Source organism: Podarcis muralis, chromosome 2 (assembly GCF_964188315.1).
Source record: "Podarcis muralis chromosome 2, rPodMur119.hap1.1, whole genome shotgun sequence".
In the NCBI taxonomy this organism is placed as follows: domain Eukaryota; kingdom Metazoa; phylum Chordata; class Lepidosauria; order Squamata; family Lacertidae; genus Podarcis; species Podarcis muralis.
This window is the reverse complement of record NC_135656.1, coordinates 76,060,949-76,082,767: the sequence shown is the minus strand read 5'-3', so window position 1 is coordinate 76,082,767 and position 21,819 is coordinate 76,060,949. Positions and strand designations below refer to the sequence as shown.

The window sequence follows — 21,819 nt, the reverse complement described above, 5'->3', positions numbered from 1 at the left end:
TCTGCAGAAGGCAGAAATTCTGACAGCATCAGACTTTAGTCTAGTGCTTGAATAAATTTACCTGCAAATAAGGATGGCACACCCAATCATTATCAGTCAATGAATTGCAAGAAATGCCATATTAGGATTTACACAACTCAGATAACCTACACATTGTGTGAACGTGCCATAAATTGGGGTGAGGATCTGTCAAGACACACCACTCAAAAAGCAATTCCCACACCTTTTGCCCTCTCATGCCTGATATGACATTTTGGAGAAGGTGTATCAATGAATTGGTGCCATCCTGTGTGAACATAAATCACAAGTCTTCCAAACACTCTGAAATTAATTTGTTAATATATATACATATGCACACACACACACACACACACACACACGTGAGTGACAATACAGCAAGAATAATTTTAAGTTCAAATCAGTTGAATAGATCTTCAACTTATTTGAATAAATATAAATTCAGAGATGTTACAGAATCTTACATAGCTGCATTTTAAAGCAAGTGCATTAATTACAAAAAATATTTCTATAGCTGTGTGGAATTATGTGGAGCAAAATTTATTTGTCCATACTTTTATATTTAGAAAAATCACATTCTAAGACATGCAAATTAGTCTGCCTCTCTTTGTCTGCCAAGCAAAACCACATAAGCAGATACATAATTTGGAATATGAGCTCAATATTCAGTAAAGGTGCTATAGCTGAACATTTGGTTCAAAATGCTGCGTAGACCAGAGATAAACCTTCCCACTGACCCTCATCACTAAGTGATGATACAGCAGATTCAGCTGTATTGCTTTGTGCTCATGTGGCTTGATGAGCACATTGCTCTTTGTGCAGGTTTGTTTTTTACTCCAAAGATAATGGCACCATGCATCTTGACACAGCAGAGAGAACAATACAGCTCAAGATGATCCGGGCAAACAAGAAATCACTTTAATTAACAGTTTAAAAAATGAAAAGTGCTTTCCTGTTACCTGACCGTTTCGTCTTTTTCATATATAGCTTTCTCTGTTTACAACATTACGATATTAAACACAAAGCAGGAAAAAAATGTGGACTCATTCTATTATCTGTCCTGTTTCCTAAACCCTATATTTACAATGCATATGTATAAGCTAAAACTGCCAACATCTGGTTTAGACCACAATTTATTTTTATATAGTAAGGAGATAAACTAAATATTGGGCAGTTTTTTTGCAAAATCAATAGATCTCTCCCAAAACACAACTAGGCACTGCTTTCACTGTGAGTTAGCACTGGCTGTCATCACATAGACAAATCTGATTGGCTGCATCATTACCGTTGCTAGGAAGAAGGCCAATTTGAAGGGTGAGAAAGCTGCAGCCAATTGGGCTTGTGAGAACAAGCTCACAATGGAGTATTTCTACCACCACAATCACAAAGGGCTTACCAGGAAGCAGCCACCTATATACGTCAATGAGAAGGAAAGCACTTTTTACAGCAGAGAAAGATTTTGTTAATAGCCCCCCTCACTCAGGCTCACCCCTAACTGCTGTTTCACCTTCTTCTTAATATCCATGGTAAAAGCTACCAAACAAAACCGATAACTATATGTGAGCAGTATAAAACTTCTGTAAAGTGTGACACTACTCATGTGCTATGCAAAGTATACTCAAAAATATGTTTCTGAAATGTGCATGAAAGCAGTTAAGCAAAGTACTAGTGTGAAACTGTTTGCTATGGCGTATGCAATTTCTCTTAAATTCTTTTTTAAAAAAGAAGAAAAAATTGACAGCTAGGACACCAGCAACAAGGGGGTTCAGGAAACCTCCATAGGGTCTCTGTGCTTTCCATGTGTTGCTACAGGATCAGCAGTTTCTTTTTTTAAAAAAAAACTTTAAAAGGGTAACAATGGCCATGCAACACAGTATGAACATAGTGTGAGTTTTTTACTCAGATCCTTTTGTTACTTTTTATTGCATCAGTCATGTTCTGTTTCTTGTCGCTGCGAAGTTTTATGTGTCAAAATTATTGTCTACCTGTTTAAGAGAGGAACAAGTTAAAACCTAAAGTGTATTTTAACAAAATTGTTCTGTATATACAAGTCTGGAGATCTTCAAACCTCCGTATGACAAAACACTTCAAAGTGGCAATAGCAGAGAAATGGCTTTATGACAGCTTTAGAATGTAAACCGCATACGTTCTAACTATATCAGAGTTTGAAATGCTATCACAACTTGTTCTTCTGGGTTTAAGTAGCCAAATAAGGAGTCAAAAAGCACTCTCCTGAACATTCCATCCGAAATTGAGCAAATTTACCACAGAAGCAGCCTTCAGGAGAATTTTTTAAAATATAATTCTGGAGTTGTTTATAACCAGTTTCAACAGTGTATAAACTTCTTGTCAAAAAGTAAAGTAAAACACAGGTCCAAGACTAGGCATACTTCCAAGGAGATTTTAATTTGAAAGCAAGTGTCACCTGTGCTATAAAACTGCAGTAAAAATAATTCCCCCAAAACATGCAAACACACAGAGACCGTGAGAAGTGTGCGCTGCATTCACATGAGCCCTCATCACACTTAACCACACTACCCACCTGTTTTTCCATTGAAAACCGCTAACTTTGAATTTTCAAGACCAAAAATGCATGAAATGGTGTTAACAAATTTGGCGAAGTCTAATGTATTATCTCCTTTGGGATTTTCCAGCAACACCGTACCAGCTGGAAAGAGAAGCACAAAGCAGCAATCGTAAGAAACCAATTTTGCTTAATCAATTCGTTGTCAATACTGTTGCACCTATATGTAAGGGGTGGGGGGCAGGCCTGGGGAAGAAATGTGGCTCTTGGGACTCTCCCTGGCCATTTCCCCTTCCCATTCCTTCTCCATACATTCCCTCAATTGATTTTGCCTGGCTGGAATGTAGGTTACTGCACAAAGGCAAAAATCACATCCATTGCTGCACCCCTCGTTGCCTCCCATCCTTGGCCTGAGGCCCTCAGAGGCTCCCCACAAAAGAACAAGGCTCTCAGGCTGAAATTCCCGCTAGGAATACACACCTACTGGGTGAATACATTTACCAAGCAAGTTACTCGGATTGCACCATTCTTTCATCTCATCCAGGAATTATAACTTCATTTCAATTATATCAGTTCAATTATATTCTTTAAAATTGGCACTAAATAACCAAGCACAATGGTTCAAACGGTTAAGATGCCTAAACACAATTCTCAAGGTTGACTTTGTTAAAAACTATTTATTTTTTAAAAAGAAAATTGTCAGGTTTTAAACATATGTAAAACTAATTCAAAGGAGCCAAAGGAGGTTGAAACTGATTTTTCTTGAGCGGTTGCTCTCCACTGCACATAACAAGGCACATGAGAAATGGAAATAGCTTCCCAAAGCCTCTTGCGATCTGGCACAGGGGTCAAGCCTTCAAAAGGAAGAAGTCTTATTAAGGATATGCAAACCCTTTGTGTGGGCTACCCTTTGGGTCCTTGCCACAACCTTTTTAAAAAGCAGTTTTTGATTTTTGATGCAGCAGTTTCAAAGAAGACAAATGGCAAGTAACTTTCAGAAATAGTTCAAGGAATTCCTACCTTGCTCTTTCCCATTCACAGAGATGTTCAGATTGACATAAGCACATGCTGGCTCAACGCGATGATTCAGAGCACCTTTGGCTAGTGTAATTTCCAGTTCTGATCCCTTCAGCTAAATAAACAAGCGTTACATTTTCTTAAAATTAATATTCTAAGAGGAGACACTCAAACTATTTCCCCTCAGAATTATTACAACTTGGAAATGCTGCAGGGATGATAGTGGCAATAGTTGTAATTTAAGGCTGCTTCATAATAAAAGACTGCAATACAGTATGTTAGCAGAGGCAACCCTTGTGACATTAAAAACACAATATTTGCAATTTATAAGCCAGTAAACAAACTTTTAAGGCTGCAAAAAAGTTAAATGCAGAAAATCAGAGGAAGACAGAAAGGAGCCACAGCAGCACATGCAGATAACATTATGAAATGCCATTTCTGGGTCTGCTAATGTTGGCCACTAGGGGGCAACTGTTACTACCCATTAGCCACCAGGAAACTGTCACATTTCAAAGCTGAATTAAGAATTCTGAATAGTAAGAAAGTGTGGGTGCAAAGCTACACACAATAAAAACCTTCACAGCCACCATGCAAGTGTTAAGGCCCATTTTCCCCAAACCGTTATTATTTTTATTTATCTGGGTGCACATAGGACTGGAACCTGCAGACTTAAACCTGTAAAAATGCCTTTAGAGACTGGGTAGTATTTTGCTGAAGCATTTTAAAGATGCTAAAACCAGAGGAAATAAATTTTTAAGTTTGAATCCTTTGGAAGAAAAATTACCATTCCATTACTAAATGGAAGTAGGCTTTCTTGCCCTTATTCCCCCCCCCCCCCCCTAGTCTCATAGAGAGTCAGGGGACCTTGTTTTCAGCAACATGGAATGGAGCATGAGAGGCTGAAAGGACAGGGGGAAGTCACTCAAAAATGGGGTAGTTGCTTGGAATTTTTGCGGTTTCATTAATATTCATTGCTCTCTGATTTGCATCAGTATTTGTTCTAAAGCAAGGTTTTGGTACTGCTTTGGACTTTTTGCCTTTTTCATATATAGCTTTATTTTCCAGAAGGTAGTAGGTTGTTTAAGGCAGGCATAGGCAAACTCGGCCCTCCAGATGTTTTGGGACTACAACTCCCATCACCCCCAGCTAACAGGAGCCAGTGGTCAGCAATGATGGGAGTTGTAGTCCCAAAACATCTGGAGGGCCGAGTTTGCCTATGCCTGATTTAAGGTTTTTAGGCTTAACTGAAACAGTATTCCAGCCTAAGCAACTAACGGGCTTTTGACCTGATAAAATGAAAATATGAAAAAATTGCAAGACTCATCTATTCCATTTAGATCAACCATCTGTACATACACCAGTAAAATTAACATAGAATTTGCTTTTTCTGGCTGTCCGAGAACTGCACACATGGTTGCTCAGTATCTTGCATTAAACTATTATTCTCACCAAATTACATTTAAATCTGTATTCATCACAATGAATGGGACTGTCACCAACATCTTGCAGATTTGCCTCATTTTAACTGTATGAACAAATAATTAAATGACTATACACTACTATTTTCATATGATTCCAAGTTATTTGCTAATGAAGTAATACAGGGATTATATTCTGGGGTCTTAGATTAGCTTTCTATCTATCAAGGTCATATCAATAGACAAAGACATTTACATTTCTGTTAGGCAACTTCATAGATTACCAGAAAAGTAAATGACTGTTTCCTTTAAAAGGTAAAGGGAACCCTGACCATTAGGTCCAGCCACGGACGACTTTGGGATTGCAGCGCTCATCTCGCTTTACTGGCCGAGGGAGCCAGCATACAGATTCCAGGTCATGTGGCCAGCATGACTAAGCCATTTCTGGCGAACCAGAGCAGCGCACAGAAACGCCGTTTACCTTCGCACCGGAGCGGTACCTATTTATCTACTTGCACTTTGACGTGCTTTTGAACTGCTAGGTTGGCAGGAGCTGGGAACGAACTACGGGAGCTCACCCCGTTGCAGGGATTCAAACCGCCGACCTTCCTTATCGGCAAGCCCTAGGCTCTGTGGTTTAACCCACAGCGCCACCCGCGTCCTTTAAGATACACAAAATAACAGTTACATTGTGGAGTTTAAGTTCGTTGTGCAGCTTAAAAGAAATAGGCAACTTCACTGACTACCTTTTATCTTTGAAATAATTTCAAGGCATGCATTGTTCTATTTTTTAAAAATCTACTATTCGATGTAAAAGAAAAAATAATGTATGGTATTTTCACACTTCTATACTGTGCTACCCAGATGCATTCACTCTATATTCAGGTGAGTAAAATATATCCAACAAACGCACTGGCCCAGTGAAAGACTTAACTTGGGAGAGTAATGGAGCTGGCATTTTCTGAATGGGGAGATGCGCTATTTATAAGCCACAACCTATGCCCAATAATACATATTGCTACATTTACACAATTCTTTGCTCTTATAAAGGATGGAGTTAGACCACATAAAGGAGGCATCTGCAAAACATGGTGTTCCTGTGAAATACCCAGCTTACAGGTGACATCCACATGATAAAAAGTGAAAGGTAGGCTCTGGGAGTTGAGAAAGCACTTTTTATGTCGGCAGTGGCTACAATAAGCACAATGTAGCTCTTAAGAAACATTTCAACAGATACTACCCCTGTGGATTAAGGTCTATCAAGTCTGCATTAAAAGAGACTCCTGAGCATCATCGGATTTAATTTGCTTTACTTGAAATCAGTAGATACAGTCAAAAAGGTAACCTACAACATGCATTTCTGAGTTTTAATTTCATATGGTAGAGATGATTAGCTGAAATGCAGAAAACCAAGAGGGTTTTTAGTGCTGGGTATGTAAGTCCATGCTGACCAGTTCTGAAACCACTTGGATGATTTCTGTGACTTCCTGAACTTAAAGCTTGTCATATAATATGAACATCTGAAATGGATATACCGACTCTGGTCCAATAAACATTTAATGTGAGGCAATGCATTATTCAGATAATGGGGTGAGGTGAATATTTTCCAAAGAAATTCTTGCTTGTTTTTACCTGGGTTTTCTCTTGAATAAGCACTTCCGTTGAGGTAGGCACTGGGTATGGCTTCAAGGCAGCCTTGATTGTTGCAAAAATGAAATCTGTATGCTCCTTAATAACAGTATCAAGATAATCACCTTCTGGATGAGCACGGTAATACACTGTAATCTCATCAGTTGGAACAAGATTGCGCTGTAACAAAATCAGCAACCCAATTGAGTGAGCAATAAAGATTACCTATCACCAAATATTTGCGACCAAAAAGTAAAATCTGTTTTTTGGTATAATCAGAACAAAACACACATTTAAAAAGTCAAGCATAATTATAGCAAATATTCAGGCAAGCAGAAAAGCATCTAACTGCACATCACATGTTAGTTTGTCTTAGCCAAAGTCCAATGGCACTCTACAAAACATTTTTCTTCTAAATAAAAAAGATTTCACCAAGAAAAACAAAAATAAAGGTATTCTGCAATGAGCAATTGCTTTTTATATTTAAGAATGCAAACAAAAAGTAGAACTGACCAACAAATACTGTCCCCAGATTTTAAAATATTAACCAAATGAACACAATTCTGTTCTGGAGGAGTCTGCAGTTGATTGAGAAATGGCATCTATAGTTCTTGTTATCTTAATAAAATGAGAAGTCACCTTCACACACAATTACCTATGTCATGCTCATTTTTTAAATCATCTTTTCTAGTCTCCTTTTATAGCCATCTGTTCTTCATGCATATAACTAGACATTGTGAGTGCAGGCACACAGGATAACAACTGAGAGAGGCCAAAGCACCGCAGGCCAACACACAACTGCCAAATATACTTTAAGAGAGTCACGGTTTATAAGTGTTTACACGCTAATGCCAGAAAGCCTCCAAGTCAAGATGCGCAAACCGGAGTGCTTGGTCTTAAGAGGACGGTATTCATATACTGGGCATAACAAAAATCTGATGGACTGGAGAGAACTGGTGGGACATGACTGTATCTCTGGATCTAAATTCGACAGGACAGGGAACAACAGACTGGAGGTGGTGTCACTCTATACATCAAAGAAAGCGTTGAATTCAACAAGCTAGAAATCCCCAAAGAGGTAGACTCCTCTAGCACTGTTGGTAGTGACACCAGGCCCAACAGTGAGTGGACATGCTATCAGTCAAAGTGGGTAGAAAAACGTTTTTCTCCCTCTCTCATAACACTAAAATTTGTGGACATTCAGTGAAGCTGAATGCTAGAGGATTCCGGACAGACAAAAGAAAGTACCTCACAACACAGCACATATTTAAACTATAGAATTTCAACTTGGATGGCTTTAAAAGAGGATTAGCCAAATTCGCAGTGGAGAAGGCTAGCCTGTTCTAGCCACAACAGCTGTGCTCTGCCTCCATGCTCAGAGGCAGCATGCTTCTGAATACCAGTTGTTGGAAACTACAGGAGAGGAGGCTGCTCTTGTGCTTCCTTTCCCAGATTTACTAACCTTCTTCCGAAGTTTCTGGATGCGATTTATTACTTCCCGTGCAACGCCTTCATCGACCATAGACTGATCGGGAGTAACATCCAGGAGAACCAAAACCTGGCCAGAAAAAAGGCAGGTGCTATATATACCTTGTTTTATAACAAAAATCATGGACATGTTCATGTGGATTGAGACAAGAGAAACTGTGTTTTACAAGTTAGAGCTAGTTACTATTAAATCAATCTTTGTTGTTCTTTTGAACTGTTACAATATATATACTAAGGTGCTACTGGAAGGAATTTTTTTATTTTGTTTCAAATATACATACTGCTAGAGACATGCACAATGGGGCACACTAGGACAACCCCATGCATGGTGTGCTTAACTGTTTGCCCTGATGTCAATACTGGCAATACAGGTTGTGGTGGTAGTGATGGGGTGCTAAGCACACCCACAGGTCTTTAGATTTTAGCTGGGCATAGCTACTTGAAAGTGAAATAGCCAGCCACAGGATCAGAAAAAAAAAGAGTTAACTTCCTGCAGTTATTATGGAGGACACTTATCTGAGGACGTCATTGCTTAGACTTGCAAAGCGCTCCTCCTCATTTAAGCTATTGCTGCTAATGACACAGCTCCTTCTCCAAATTCCAGCCAACTTTTTGTTCTGCTCTTCTTCAAGTTATCTGCTCAGTTCTACACTTCCTGCAACTGCTATAATACGATTATGTCCATTTATGATACGGAACAGAAGCCAACTGTTCTATGTCAAACATTCCCCTGGGTTAGTTCAAAATCCTTGCATGAGCCTAAGCAACTCTTTGGATCACTGTTTCCTGCCGTCTCGAGCAGACATGCCAAAATGGTATGGTATAGGTTCTATAGAAGACAGGAGTGCCTGGCGTGCTCTGGTCCATGGGGTCACGAAGAGTCGGACACGACTAAACGACTAAACAACAACAGGTTCTATATTGCAGAGGCACTGATCCACAGCAACTAGTGCTAGCAACATAAACATCTGGATTTCCCATCGTCATCACTGATCACTACATTTGATACCTGAGAATCAGAATGTGCTTCAAATTGGGCAGATCCTCCTTCAGCCTGGTTAAAGGTGTACATCAGACGGAGATCTTCTTCATGCAGTTCATGACCTTCTACAACAATGGTGCCTGATTCATTTAAACCAGAGAATTACCTATTTTATATTAAGCAAGTGTTCCAAGCTTTCAAAAATGTGCAATTAGTCAACATTTCAATGTAGTGATGTTTTCTTTCTCTTGTTTGAATGACAAGATCGATATCAGTATATTTCTCCGACTTTCTTGTGTTTAGAACAAACATTTTTGCTCCATGGGCCAGGTGTTTATCAGAAATTAACAGGAGGATGGGGTCTCCCGCCTGTCAAAATTCCCTCAGTAACTTTGAAAATCCAGTTTCCAACTCTTCAGTCTCTGGCAGAATAACTGGAACAAAGTGTTCCAGGTTCTGAAAGCTTAGACCGTCCAAAGAACATTCAAAGCAAAATATGAGAAGTATAAAAACATTTTCTACTCAAGGTAGTTTGGATTCTTTTATAGACGTTTAGACCCCTGACTAAGCGCTTCCCTGAACATTTCCTCGTTTTGCAGAATTGATTTAACCTTTCTCCTCTTTGCAGTTATTTTCCAATATGTTTATGGAACCTATAAACATTTGACAATATACTAACAAGAGAAATAGCTTTTAAATCTCTGCCTTTTTGCTTTTAGACTAGAAAAGAAAACCAAGCAGCTAAATGGATTGGTTTGCATACCTGAAAATAAAAATTATTTTGCGTCCGTTTCCAAGGTCAACCCCATCACACTTTTCTGACAAACTACACATACTCCACTGATACTAACCAGTCTTCTGGAATTCTTCCAACTGCTCACTTTTCAATTCCTTCACAGCAGCCATAACAGATTTAAAGGCCCCTTTCAGACGCTTCCCAAGCACCATGTGATCAGGTTCTGCTCTTAGGCGGATTCCATATTTATCTTTCTCAGTTGATAATGTCACTTGACGGACATTCAGTTCCTGTGCATTTCCCAAAAAAGTAATAAAATGGGGGAGGATAGTTTAAGAAATAATCATCACTTGAAGTCATGATTAACAAACCATTTTACAGGCTGAATGGCAAAATATTACAGAGAGTAGGACAAACAAAAAACAGCTGCTGTCTGCTATTTTGATATATGTGCACTTGAAGTTTGAACAGTACTATGATTAAGTCATTTTAGATTGTTATGCTATACAAAAATACTTTGCTGTACAGAAGACCAAGTTAAATAGCGCTCCATCCATGCTATTAAATAAGAAAAAGTTCTCCCACCAAAGTATTATCCAAACATCCTTACCTATTCCCACCCCTGAGTTTCCACCTCAGATCCCAGTCCTACTCTACTCAAGGTTTATTCACTCCACAACCCATAAGACCTTTGAGATCACTCCTCTTCCATTCAGCCCTTGTCCTTGGCTCTTTTGTCTTGTTATTGAGCCAGGCCTCTTTTCCTCCTTGAACTAACCCCAAACTAATATTTTCCTAAATAGTGAACACTTTTCAGTAACTAAGAACTATCTATCTACTGTTTAATTCCATCTAATGCAACGTTGGTGTTAAATACAATCATACAAACCAAACAGGAGATGGTCTGATAAAATAAACCACCTTTCCTATTTTGCATCTGAAAGCTTTTCTAGCATACTTCTGCTGTGTTGCTCTTGTTCGTAGGAAGCCTGGGAGACCTTTTGTCTGGCCAAACAAATGTACATACAATATTATAAAGAGTTCCATGTCTTTTACGAGGCATTGAGCTCTAAGAATCCAATACACGAAACCACACAAGGGGTCACTTTGTCTGGCAAGCCACACTTTAATCTCTAAAATAGATAAAGGATAAAATTGGCTCCATTTCCAGAGCAGAACAGTTCACTATCAGCTCTCTGAAGCAACGCTTAGCTGAAAGCAATTTACTACTACAAAACAATCAAAACATTTTATGCGCTTTCTTTCCATCTCATTTTTTCTCTCTTCTTTTTTTCAACATGAAAGTCCACATACTAATCTTCCTTCCATTTACTGTTTAATGAACTGTGCTTTCGCAATTGGTATTAGAATCAAAAAGAATGTCAACTGACAGCAACAAGGTTTTACACAGCAAGCAAGTGGCTCCTCTTGCATTTCCATCAGCCACACTCCAAAGGGACGCAGGTAGAAGCAGGTCCACAGACACCCATAAGCAGCCACAGAGCAGGAGTGTTACTTAGGTTCTCCACCTCATTCCATTTCACCGGGAAACTCAAGGAAAGCCACCACATCCATACAAACAGCTTTTTAAAAAAAAAAAACTTAGTTTGCACCAAAATCCAAAACTGCCCTTTGGAAGTTAGCTTAGTGGAATGAGACGGTTTAGGAAGGCAGCTTCTTCAGAAAGGCATAATGAAAAATGATACTGCGATGCTTCAAGACAATCCTTTTTCATGATTTTGTGAATGATCAATGATCATGAAGTATTTATCTCCGAAAAATATGTGGTCAAAAGTCAACTGTATTATACATAATATACAGAAGTCACACTTTATCCTCTGCTTAGTTTAGTCCTTGCAGTCTTTATCAAGAGGACTCAGTAATGACCTTTTTTTATCACTAAAGCATGTGTTTGCTTAACCCCTGCCTACACATAGACCTTGATACTTTCTCCTACTCCAACTGAGTTAGGTCTCTGTGCCTGAGCTTGACTGGAGTAAGACAACACATAAGAGTCCGCTGAAGGCTCAAATCCAAAACATGACAGCATTGAGCAATAACAAGGGGAGTCCAAAGCTAAGCCAAGATCAAGCAGCAGGCAACTGTAGTCCTGGGTCAAATGAAATCCAAAGGTTGAGTCAGAAGGTACAGTGGTACCTCGCAAGACGAATGCCTCGCAAGACGGAAAACTCGCAAGACGAAAGGGTTTTTTGTTTTTTGAGCTGCTTCGCAAGACGATTTTCCCTATGGGCTTGCTTCGCAAGACGGAAACGTCTTGCAAGTTTGTTTCCTTTTTCTTAACACCGTTAATACAGTTGCGACTTGACTTCGAGGAGCAACTCATAGCACGCGGTGTGGTAGCCTTTTCTGAGGTTTTTGAAGACTTTGGTGATTTTTGAAGCTTTTACAAAACTTTTCCGACACCGTGCTTCGCAAGACGAAAAAAATCGCAAGACGACAAAACTCGTGGAACGAATTAATTTCGTCTTGCGAGGCACCACTGTATGTGTATGTGTGTGAAAGAGATATCCAACAAACTCAGCCCAACACACAAAGACTTCCACCTGCCAAATAGGTGGTCTTCTCCTTCCTTCTATTCTTCCCACTCCTTGCTCCAAATCTGCTTCAGAGGATTGAGAAAACCCCCAGAATAGATGAGGAAGCAGTCCCCTTGTGCAGGTGGAAGCAGAGGCGGAGCTAGCTGCTCCGGCACATGCTATACACCCAGGGGCAGGGCTAGCTGCCCCCAGGGGTGGGGTGAGCGTCCCAGGGGGGCGGGGTGGCAATTTCACCCCCCTCAGGGATGACACCCAGGGCGGACCGCACCCACCCCTTCCTCCACCAGTGGGTGGAAGTCCTTTCCTAACAGGGTAGCTTGGTTGGATACAACCCACTCTGTTTTATTTTTAACTGAATTTATATTCCCACCACCAAGGAGCCCAGGGTGGCAAGGCAACACCTCATTTTAAGCAAAAACGTTCTCAAAGAAGTTGCAAGGGCAATGTCCACATCTGCCACTCTCTTGTGCAGGCTGGATCATGTGGTGTGCTGTTATGCTGACAGCCTTGCAAGGCAAAAAATGTGGCATCAACCTGAATAAAAACCAATAAGAACTTAAGTTCTAGCAGCAATGCCTTCTGCTCGTCTGTCTTACCTCAAGTATATACTTTTCCAAGGACTTGATATCTTCCAGCGCCTGGGGATCCTGATGAATAACCACCACCTCTTTCAGTGGATACTGAAATTAAATTCAACATCATCAGTCTGGAAAAAGGTACCCAAGATCTATTGCAAAATGGCTATTTAAACCATGGCTATTTAACAGATATCCTTATAGTTCATTTTCTGGAATTCATTGATTTACCGATGCATTTCTCTGTCACAACCAATAAGTGCTTATGGGATATTGATGTAAGAGAAATTAAAAAACATCTTACCTTTACTGGAATGGTTTTCCTGTCTCTGATTACCCGTCCAAGCTCAACAACAGATTGCATTCGGGAAACGGCACTTTCTATATTTTTGTCAATCAGATCCTCTCTAGATTCAAAAGGAGGAAAAATGAAAACTTGTTTTGCATATGAAGCTAACCCCTTTAAAAATAATAACCTACCTTTAAAACCTGGCTGAAAAGAAAAAGCCCTTTGCTGGGACCCTCTTGTACGGCAGAATTGCCAGAAACAGCATTTTTGACCATCTTAAAGATTGCACCGAACACAAATGCCAATTTGAGAGTCAGTGCACCATGGTGGATAGAGTGATGGACTTGGGACTATGGAGGCTGGGTTCGAATCTTCCTGCTCAGCCGTGAAACTTATGGAGTAAACTAGAGCAAGTCACATTCTCTTTCTGCCTAACATATTCCATTAAATTATTAGGACAAACTAGGAGTAGCTGGTGGGGTGGGGTGATGCCACAGAGCTGCCCTCCTGAAAATGTAATTGCTGCCACTTACCAGGACAGTGTGAGCAGTGCTGAGATTAGAGCTCTGCCAACACAGCAGCTGTGCCAATCCAGTGATCCTGCCAGGGCACCTACACTGCTGCCCTGCCCCCACTCTGGTAAGCAGCAATGCTGTCGGTGTCAGGCGGAAGGTTCTGCCCTACTGTGCCAGCAGCTTCTACTTTATTAGCTTTTAGGTGCTAAGTGAATATTTTTTTCATTATGTCAAGCTTTTAAGACATAGCTTAATGGTTGTTTTATCACTTTATTGCCAGTTTGCTTCTGATACTCTTGTTAAAAGCAGTTCAGAAACAGCAGCTAGTGCAGAACAGGGTTGCAAGCCAGGACTGGGCCATATTACAAGAGGGTTTTATCAGCTGCACTGGGCTCCCAAGTGTATGCGAATTTTAATTTTTAAATCCCTAGACAGATTGGTACCACCTCCTCCCATATGTATCTACCCAAAGCTTGATCTTCTTTGGCAGTCCTGCTCAGAGTGGCCCCATAAAATGAAGAAAGGTGAGCAGTCATCAGGAAGAGGGCCCTTTTATCACAGGCACTCCAGTTATGGAATAGCCTGTCCAGGGTAGATTGCCTTTGAAATTGGTAAAATCTGGGCCTTGGGACTGTGTTTTCCTTTTTAATCTGTTTGGATTTTCAGTGTGTGGCAAGTTATGGTTTGTGTTATTTATGTAGCATCTCCTTCCCCCGCTTTTTAATGGTTTTATGTTTTATTTTGCATTTCAATTATTATTTTTTACTTATTTCAAAGAACGTTATGTCACATGGAGGGTAAATAAGTAATATTCTAGTAAGTAAGTTGCTAAATATTAAAAGGAATTGCAACCAGTAAAAATTCTGGAGGTTAAGCCTGACCACTGAAATATGAATAGCCTTTCATTGGCAATCAATGCTTTTATTGGTCACTCAGCCACACAATACAGGAAAAAATCCATCATATTTATGAGAGGGTCCAATGCCTCTTATTCCATTCATTAACCATAACTTAAATTAGAAAATTATTGATCTGTCTAGCAAATAAAACTATCCAAAAATGAAGATGAGAAGCAGACTGGAACGGTGACTTACACACACAAAAGAAACAAATTATGGACGAGCCTTAAAGAAAAAGTTTGGAAGTATGAAAATGGGACTTGCTTGCTATTCAAAATTCCACACAGCTGGACAGGAGCCACAATTCAAAGTTCAAGAACACATTCCAGACATGAGGAAGGTATGGAGTCGTACCTGCTGATGGGGAGGGTGGTGTGGCCTATGAACAGTACTGAGAGCTAGACAGAGAGGCCTAGATGGCCATATTCAGCCCTAGGGTCCAACATTCCCTACCCCTGGTGTAAGGTTACTAAAATATGGACCTAGAACCTGCTCATTCCTTGAGACCATCTGAGGAGATTCTCTGCTGAAGGCAGATAAATGGGCCATTGATTGGACCTTCAACCCCTGGACCACGTACCTAAGGTCCACTCTTTTAGGCACTGGGTGGAAAGATAAATGCTACAGATTCTAGTGCTGCTTTAATGCATTAACTTTGCCTTAACTAATGCTCATGTTTATGTTGGGTCCGTCATCTTATTGTTTTATACTAAAAAATATATTTTAATAGTTTTTATATTATTTAACCTTAAAGCCTTAAACACGCTGAAATTCCCTCAGTACACACATCAAGCAAATACTGAACAGCTAGTTTGTAAGAGAATTCAGGAAACCTGACACATTCTCATTTCAACAATGGAGACAGTAGAAATGATAAACTTTTTTGGGAAGTGGAAAAAGTGCTTCACTAGAGACTGGCTATTAAAAACAAATAAACTCTCCAACAAAGCAAATTTGCAGTATTTTTTAATGTAATTTACATTCACAAATCACATTTATCTTTGGTATCATTAATTGGACAGAACAAGGTGGCACCTGGGACTAAAAAAAATTAAGTTAGATTCCTATAAATAACTGAACATCTTTCTAATGTGCCTTTCAAAATACTAGTTCAAGGGCATTTGTAATGACAATGTACCTTCTGTGCTACAAACAAAAGAACATTTATACCCTGTAAAATCCACAGCTTTGATAGAAGAGATTTAACTCATATACCTCTAAACTGTTTGGATTGTATCACAAGAGAAAATGATTTTAGTTCTCTTGCTTAATGACAATGCAATTGAATGAGGTACCAAAAACAGTTCCCCAGGTGAAAACAAGAAATATTCAAACCATATCCAAACCTATTTGCCAACCATATCCAGAAAACAAATGTTGGGGCTTCTGCTAAACTTCAAACTGCAACATGGTCAGAACATCCAAAAACCAATATATAAACACATTTTCTTCCTCAAACAAAAGCAAAGCAAAACAGATCAGCTTCCTTCAATAGTATTGATCACTAAAACCTTTCCCCTGACTGTGGCTTACACCTTGTAAAATGTTTTCATCTACTCCTTTCCAGAATTTATCAGAACTGGGTTTTTATGGAACCACAATATAGAATGACCAGCCTCTTCAGTCTAAAATTCAGCAGCAGGTATGGGTATTTAATAAAGTTGCAGATTCTACGGCAGTTTTACAACTGGGTTTGGAAAAACATGTTTTAAGAACTTATAGGTAAAACATTATAGGTAAATGCCTTATAGGTAAAGCATAAAAGAAAGGGCTGCCTCGGAAGACGGTTCGGAAACTACAGCTAGTGCACAATTTGCCAGCCAGGTTACTCACTGGGACAAGACAGTTTGAGCTTACTACACCGATCCTGACCTGACTGCACTGGCTGCCAATTAGTTTCAGAGTCCAATTAAAAGTGCTGGCTTTGACCCATAAAACCTTAAACTTGGACATCCACTACAATTGACTGAATTGCTCACCGAACTTGAGGAACCATGAGGTAGTGAATGCTATCTGTGTTCTTCTCCTGAATGCAGGCAGGATCAATAAGAGTCTTCAAATTCTGGTACATCAGTTCAGTGATAAATGGAGTATAAGGTGCCTGGAATGACATTTTTTCATTATTTGGCTATTCTATATTTTGAAGTAATTACAAATGAATTATAAATTGCTAAAACTCATAGGTTGTACCCAACACTGCACAAGCAGAGTTTCACTTATACAAGAAGACTTCCATTTCCTCCCCTCCCATACGCCACTGCAAATCTGCTCTGGAGGATCCTCCAACTCTTCAGAGCTAGTCTTAAGAGTATGCAGAGGGCTAGAGAGAACAGGAAGTTTTGTTGTATGCAAAGAATAGAATTCTGTTGGATATAGCCAAAGATAATGCAAGTTTTCATGCACAGTTCCCTGTCCAAAATGTACCAGCTGCAGAGTTCAATCAGGAAACTGTTTCCAGTTGAACAACTTCCTCTGGCTAATTAAAATAACCTAATTACAAGGTCTAATACCATCTGATGGCTGTACTTCTTACCTGGCCTCTTTACAGATAGGTATTCAACAAAGAGAATAGCTCATCTGCCTTCTGACTACTGAGATTTCACCAGGCACAGTCCAGACACGTCCAGGCATTTCTTCCTGACTAAAGAAACTTGCCCCCACTCTCCTTCCCTTAATTAAATCAGAGACTGTCAGAGAGCTGGATTCTGCGCCAGTCCCACATTATGTGCTCCTGCACATGCAGCCCTAGCAAGAACCCTCTCTGTGTTACAAGCTGAGTGCCATGAGCTTCATGGGGCTATATCAAAAAGCAACACTTCTGTACCTAAATCTGTAAGATGATTGTAAGGTAAGGTAAAAGGTAAATGACTCCTGGACGGTTAAGTCTGGTCAAAGGCAACAATGGGGTGCGGTCAGGGCCAGATTTAGGTTTGATGAGGCCCTAAGCTACTGAAGGTAATGGGGCCCTTTATATGTGATATTTTAGGGAGCAGGCTAGCAGGCGGGGGCCCATTACTTACATCATAGGAGTCTACACAACACAAAACACTGTTGCTGTATGTGGGTTTTATTTTATTTGTTTTTTATCTTATATTTTAGAAATGTACATCCAGGTTTTTTCCCCTTTAATTTTTTTAGGGGGGCCCAAGAGAGTGTGACCCTAAGCTATAGCTTGTTTAAAAGGTAAAGGTACCCCTGCCCGTACGGGCCAGTCTTGACAGACTCTAGGGTTGTGCGTCCATCTCACTTAAGAGGCCGGGGGCCAGCGCTGTCTGGAGACACTTCCGGGTCACGTGGCCAGCGTGACAAAGCTTGTTTAGCTTGTACGTAAATCTAGCACTGGGTGCGGCGCTCATTTCGCTTCAGGCCGAGGGAGCCGGCGTTGGTCCACAGACAGCTTTATGGGTCATGTGGCCAGCATGACTACACCACTTCTGCTGTAACGGAACACCGTGATGGAAGCCAGAGCACATGGGAACGATGTTTACCTTCCCGCCACAGCAGTACCTATTTATCTACTCGCACTGATGTGCTTTCAAACTGCTAGGTTGGCAGGAGCTGGGACAGAGCAACGGGAACTCACCCAGATTCAAACTGCCGACCTTCCAATTGGCAAGCCCAAGAGGCTCAGTGGTATAGACCACAGCGCCACCCGCATCCCAGATGAATAACTGTACAGTAGTTAATTCTTACCATAAGTCTGCACATAGAGTGAAGAACGCTGAATAAGGTTTCTAAGGCCATAATGCAGTCATCTGTTCCATTTTCACCCTACTCAAGAAGTAGTTATAGATGTAGGAGAGATTAGACCAATAATTACACAAAATGGTATTGATCTTCAATGCACAAATCAAGAAAGTACTCAGCTTTAAAGGGAACCTGAATTAACTCAGGAGCAAACTACTTCCACCTCTCATGTATACACCCTGGAAACAGAAGTCACATACCTTTAACCTCCTGCGATTCATTCTGACATACCAGTTGGTAAGAATGTCTACAAACTTAACGAGACGAGGAACTACCGTGTACAGTCTGTAGGCTGAAAATGAGGGGGGAAATAGCAAGCTGTAATGTCCCATTAACCTTTTGGCTTCAGTCTCTTTTTCTTATCAAAATCTTGAAGATATAAGGACCACCTGGAGCCTGTGACAATACCTTAACAACATTAAAAATGTATCACTATAAAGAAAGAATGGATTTGACTATGAGTCCCTTATTCATGTTATCCATAGTTAAGAAACCCCTTTTCAAACCCTAGTTTCAAACTCATATTAAGAGAGCAAAAATGTTCAAATCTGTAAACAAACATTGGGTTGTATCCAAAGTTAGTCCTACTCTAAGTAGATGCACTGAAATGAATAGATATAACTAACTAGGGCCCAGTAATTTCAATGAATCCACATCAAACAACCCACACAAAAAAAAGTAAATAAAACCACGGATACAGAAATCAGTATATTTCTACTGTATAATCTTGCAGCACCAACATGAATGTAATTAGAATCCTGAAATTTGAGGAAGCATACGCACCTGCCATTTCTGCTTTGAAGAACTGAATGAGTGATTGTGCAAAGGAAAGAATCCATTTATCCATGATATTGTTGCTTTCTTTAACTGTATTCTCATTGTAAAGGAATTCCTTTCCATCTTCCTATGAATATGGAGGTGGAAAAAGAGATTTAGCTTGAGCCAGAGTAATATGTTGTGAAGGTGGGAAAGAATCTGTGGTTGGGGTAACCATAACAACATTATAGGTGGTTGAGGAGCAATTTTTCTATTTCTTTCCCCTTGTTTTCTCCTCACACTTCCCCTCCTATTTACTGCAAAAGGAAGATATTAACTAAGCCAGCTCAGCGGGTGATGTAGTTTTGGCATCTATTTAGGGGCATGTCAGGGGAGTGTAGTGACTGAGGATCTTACAAGTCCACAGCCTCACCATCCCAGAACACTCTGCTTGGCTCACACATCTGGAAGAACATAACAAGTGGGCTGAACATGCCTGCTGAGCTTTCCACATGCCTACCAGGGACCGTGGTGATGTAAGTGCCATCCTGCCATCAGGTTTTCCTCTTCACCAGCAGAGCTGCACTTATGTCAGCTGCAGGATCACACCCTAATTCTTCCAATTTCAGTTGGTGTACTACAGTAGTACAGACCAGTATTGAACCAGTATGCCTCTGATTGTGCAACAATGTCAATTGAAAAGAGAACTCCTGCTGTTCATGGGTCATTCAAGAAGTCAGTTGCAAATGTTATTCATTCATTAGACATGTTCTCATGCAGGCAAACACAGCAGCTATTTGCAGATTTATTCTCTTTCTGTGAAAAAGCCATCTGGGGTGAATGCCACTCCGAGAGCCTGTTCACCTTATCCTGCTGCACTGAGAGGGTAGTAGTTTTCAGGATGATACCATCAGTTCAAATTTCTTGGCAAGTGTATCACATAGCAATAGTTTCAATTGCTTTAATATGGTAGGATAATTTGAAAAGCGCTTCAGTCAAAAAATAGCTGCTTTCTGGGTTCTCATTTGAGGACCTCTCATTTGGACTTTGCTCCCATTAGCAGGGAACAAAGCACTTCACTTTAGTACTATGGTACATAATAACATTTTATAAATAGTTTAGCAGACGGTAATTTCAAAGCAAGCTTAAAAGGTTAAATGCAATGTAGAGACATTTGCCAGGATTTACTGCTTGCTCCTTGCATGAAATGAGGGAGTGGTCAAAAGCCCTCTTTATGGCACTATTCACCTTAATGCTATATACACAGAGACCCTTGAACAATGTTGAGCCACATTGCTATAACTTAAGGGAGGGGAGAGCTTCTTATTTGTGCAATTGCCAGCACAACTTAGTTATGCAAATGTCCTGGCTCCCATTTGATGAAGAACTCTTAACTCAGGTTGTGGTTTCCACCAAAGCCTTTAATGCTCCGATCAGTGCGATGCACGGACAAAATGAGGTAATGTGGTTCAAAGGCACAGCAGGTGCTGCCCACAACTACCCAAGCAAAGACACGGATCCAACAACAATACCCCACTGAAATGCCAGGGAATGGGGTGGGGACAACCTAGCGCAGCAAAGGGTTCTAGTCCTTAGAGTGGGCAAGCAACCTGGCACTTCTCTGCGAAGGCTGAACCTGCCCCAACTGTTCATGCTTGTGCTGGCATCTCCATGGTCTAGGCGATGGAGGGGGCACCACTGCCTCATAAGAGGCTCGTGGGACAGGTGAGGCAGCAACCTCCCTGGGACAGGCAACACTATATGTGGTTTCTGGCAACTTCAGAGGCAGAGTTAGTGGCACGATAAGTGGACAAGCCAGAACCAGCTTCCTACAACTCAGGAAAAGGAGCCAATGCCTCAAGTTGCAGGTACAAGGTGACGGAAACTCACCACCACTAGAATGCTCTCTAGTATCCTCTACCTTGGGTTCTCCTGACCTGAGCAAAAACCTTCCTAGCCCACTAGATCCCTTCCTAGGTCATCTTTCTGCAACTCCTCTTCTCTCTGTTGGCTCAACCAGCCCTCCCCACTCAGGGCCCATGACAGCAAATACATCTCCCAGGAACTCAATACCACAAGAACAATACAGTGGCACCAAAACTAAGTTCAGAGTATGTAAAATATTAGGGCAGTTTGAAGAACAGTATTAGGAACATTGTCTGGGGACCCTCAGAAATAGCTGATTAATTATGCAGCTTCAAAGCTCTCCTTATAGAGGTGACTGCTAAAAATGTAAACCAATTTCCATTACTATTTATTGAAGTCTGCTGCCTTTATTGCTTCTAATAGCAAGGGCTCCATGGTGGTTTGAAAAGCTCATGTATCATGAGAGGTGAGTAATTATAAGCTCTTCAAGTTATCAATTTCCCATCGGAAACATAGTGTATTCACTAAGATAATGTATCTGTTGAGACTTTCCTTACCAAAGAACCAATCTTCAAAGGACCCGTGTTCTCTCTTCAAGTAAATTATTTGAAAGGCAACCATTTAGAAACAGTTGGTGAGAGAACAGATTAAGATTTAAGTACTGACTGACCAGAAGAGTTTTGAAATTTGTATCGCTGACAAGTCAGAAGTCTTCCCTCAGGTTGCCAAGTGTACTTTGTAAAAGTTATGAACCGCTTCAAATGAGCTGGTATCAATGACTAGAGATCATTTCATCTTATGT

General features: G+C 40.4%; 1 protein-coding gene across 4 annotated transcripts in view; it reads right to left on the bottom strand.

The window, feature by feature from the left end:
• The window catches only part of IARS1 (isoleucyl-tRNA synthetase 1), a 102,903-nt gene that overhangs the window by 9,465 nt on the left and 71,619 nt on the right, over positions 1-21,819 (bottom strand). For all 4 annotated transcript variants that reach the window (XM_028718859.2, XM_077924813.1, XM_028718857.2 and 1 more), the window contains exons 21-32: positions 19,179-19,299; positions 18,596-18,687; positions 18,342-18,419; positions 16,628-16,749; positions 13,250-13,352; positions 12,967-13,050; positions 9,928-10,102; positions 9,104-9,216; positions 8,069-8,164; positions 6,610-6,786; positions 3,563-3,674; positions 2,561-2,686 (exon numbers count right to left, since the gene is read on the bottom strand). In XM_028718859.2, the coding sequence (XP_028574692.2) occupies positions 2,561-2,686; positions 3,563-3,674; positions 6,610-6,786; positions 8,069-8,164; positions 9,104-9,216; positions 9,928-10,102; positions 12,967-13,050; positions 13,250-13,352; positions 16,628-16,749; positions 18,342-18,419; positions 18,596-18,687; positions 19,179-19,299 (1,399 nt within the window). The remainder of the gene's footprint in view (positions 1-2,560; positions 2,687-3,562; positions 3,675-6,609; positions 6,787-8,068; positions 8,165-9,103; positions 9,217-9,927; positions 10,103-12,966; positions 13,051-13,249; positions 13,353-16,627; positions 16,750-18,341; positions 18,420-18,595; positions 18,688-19,178; positions 19,300-21,819) is intronic.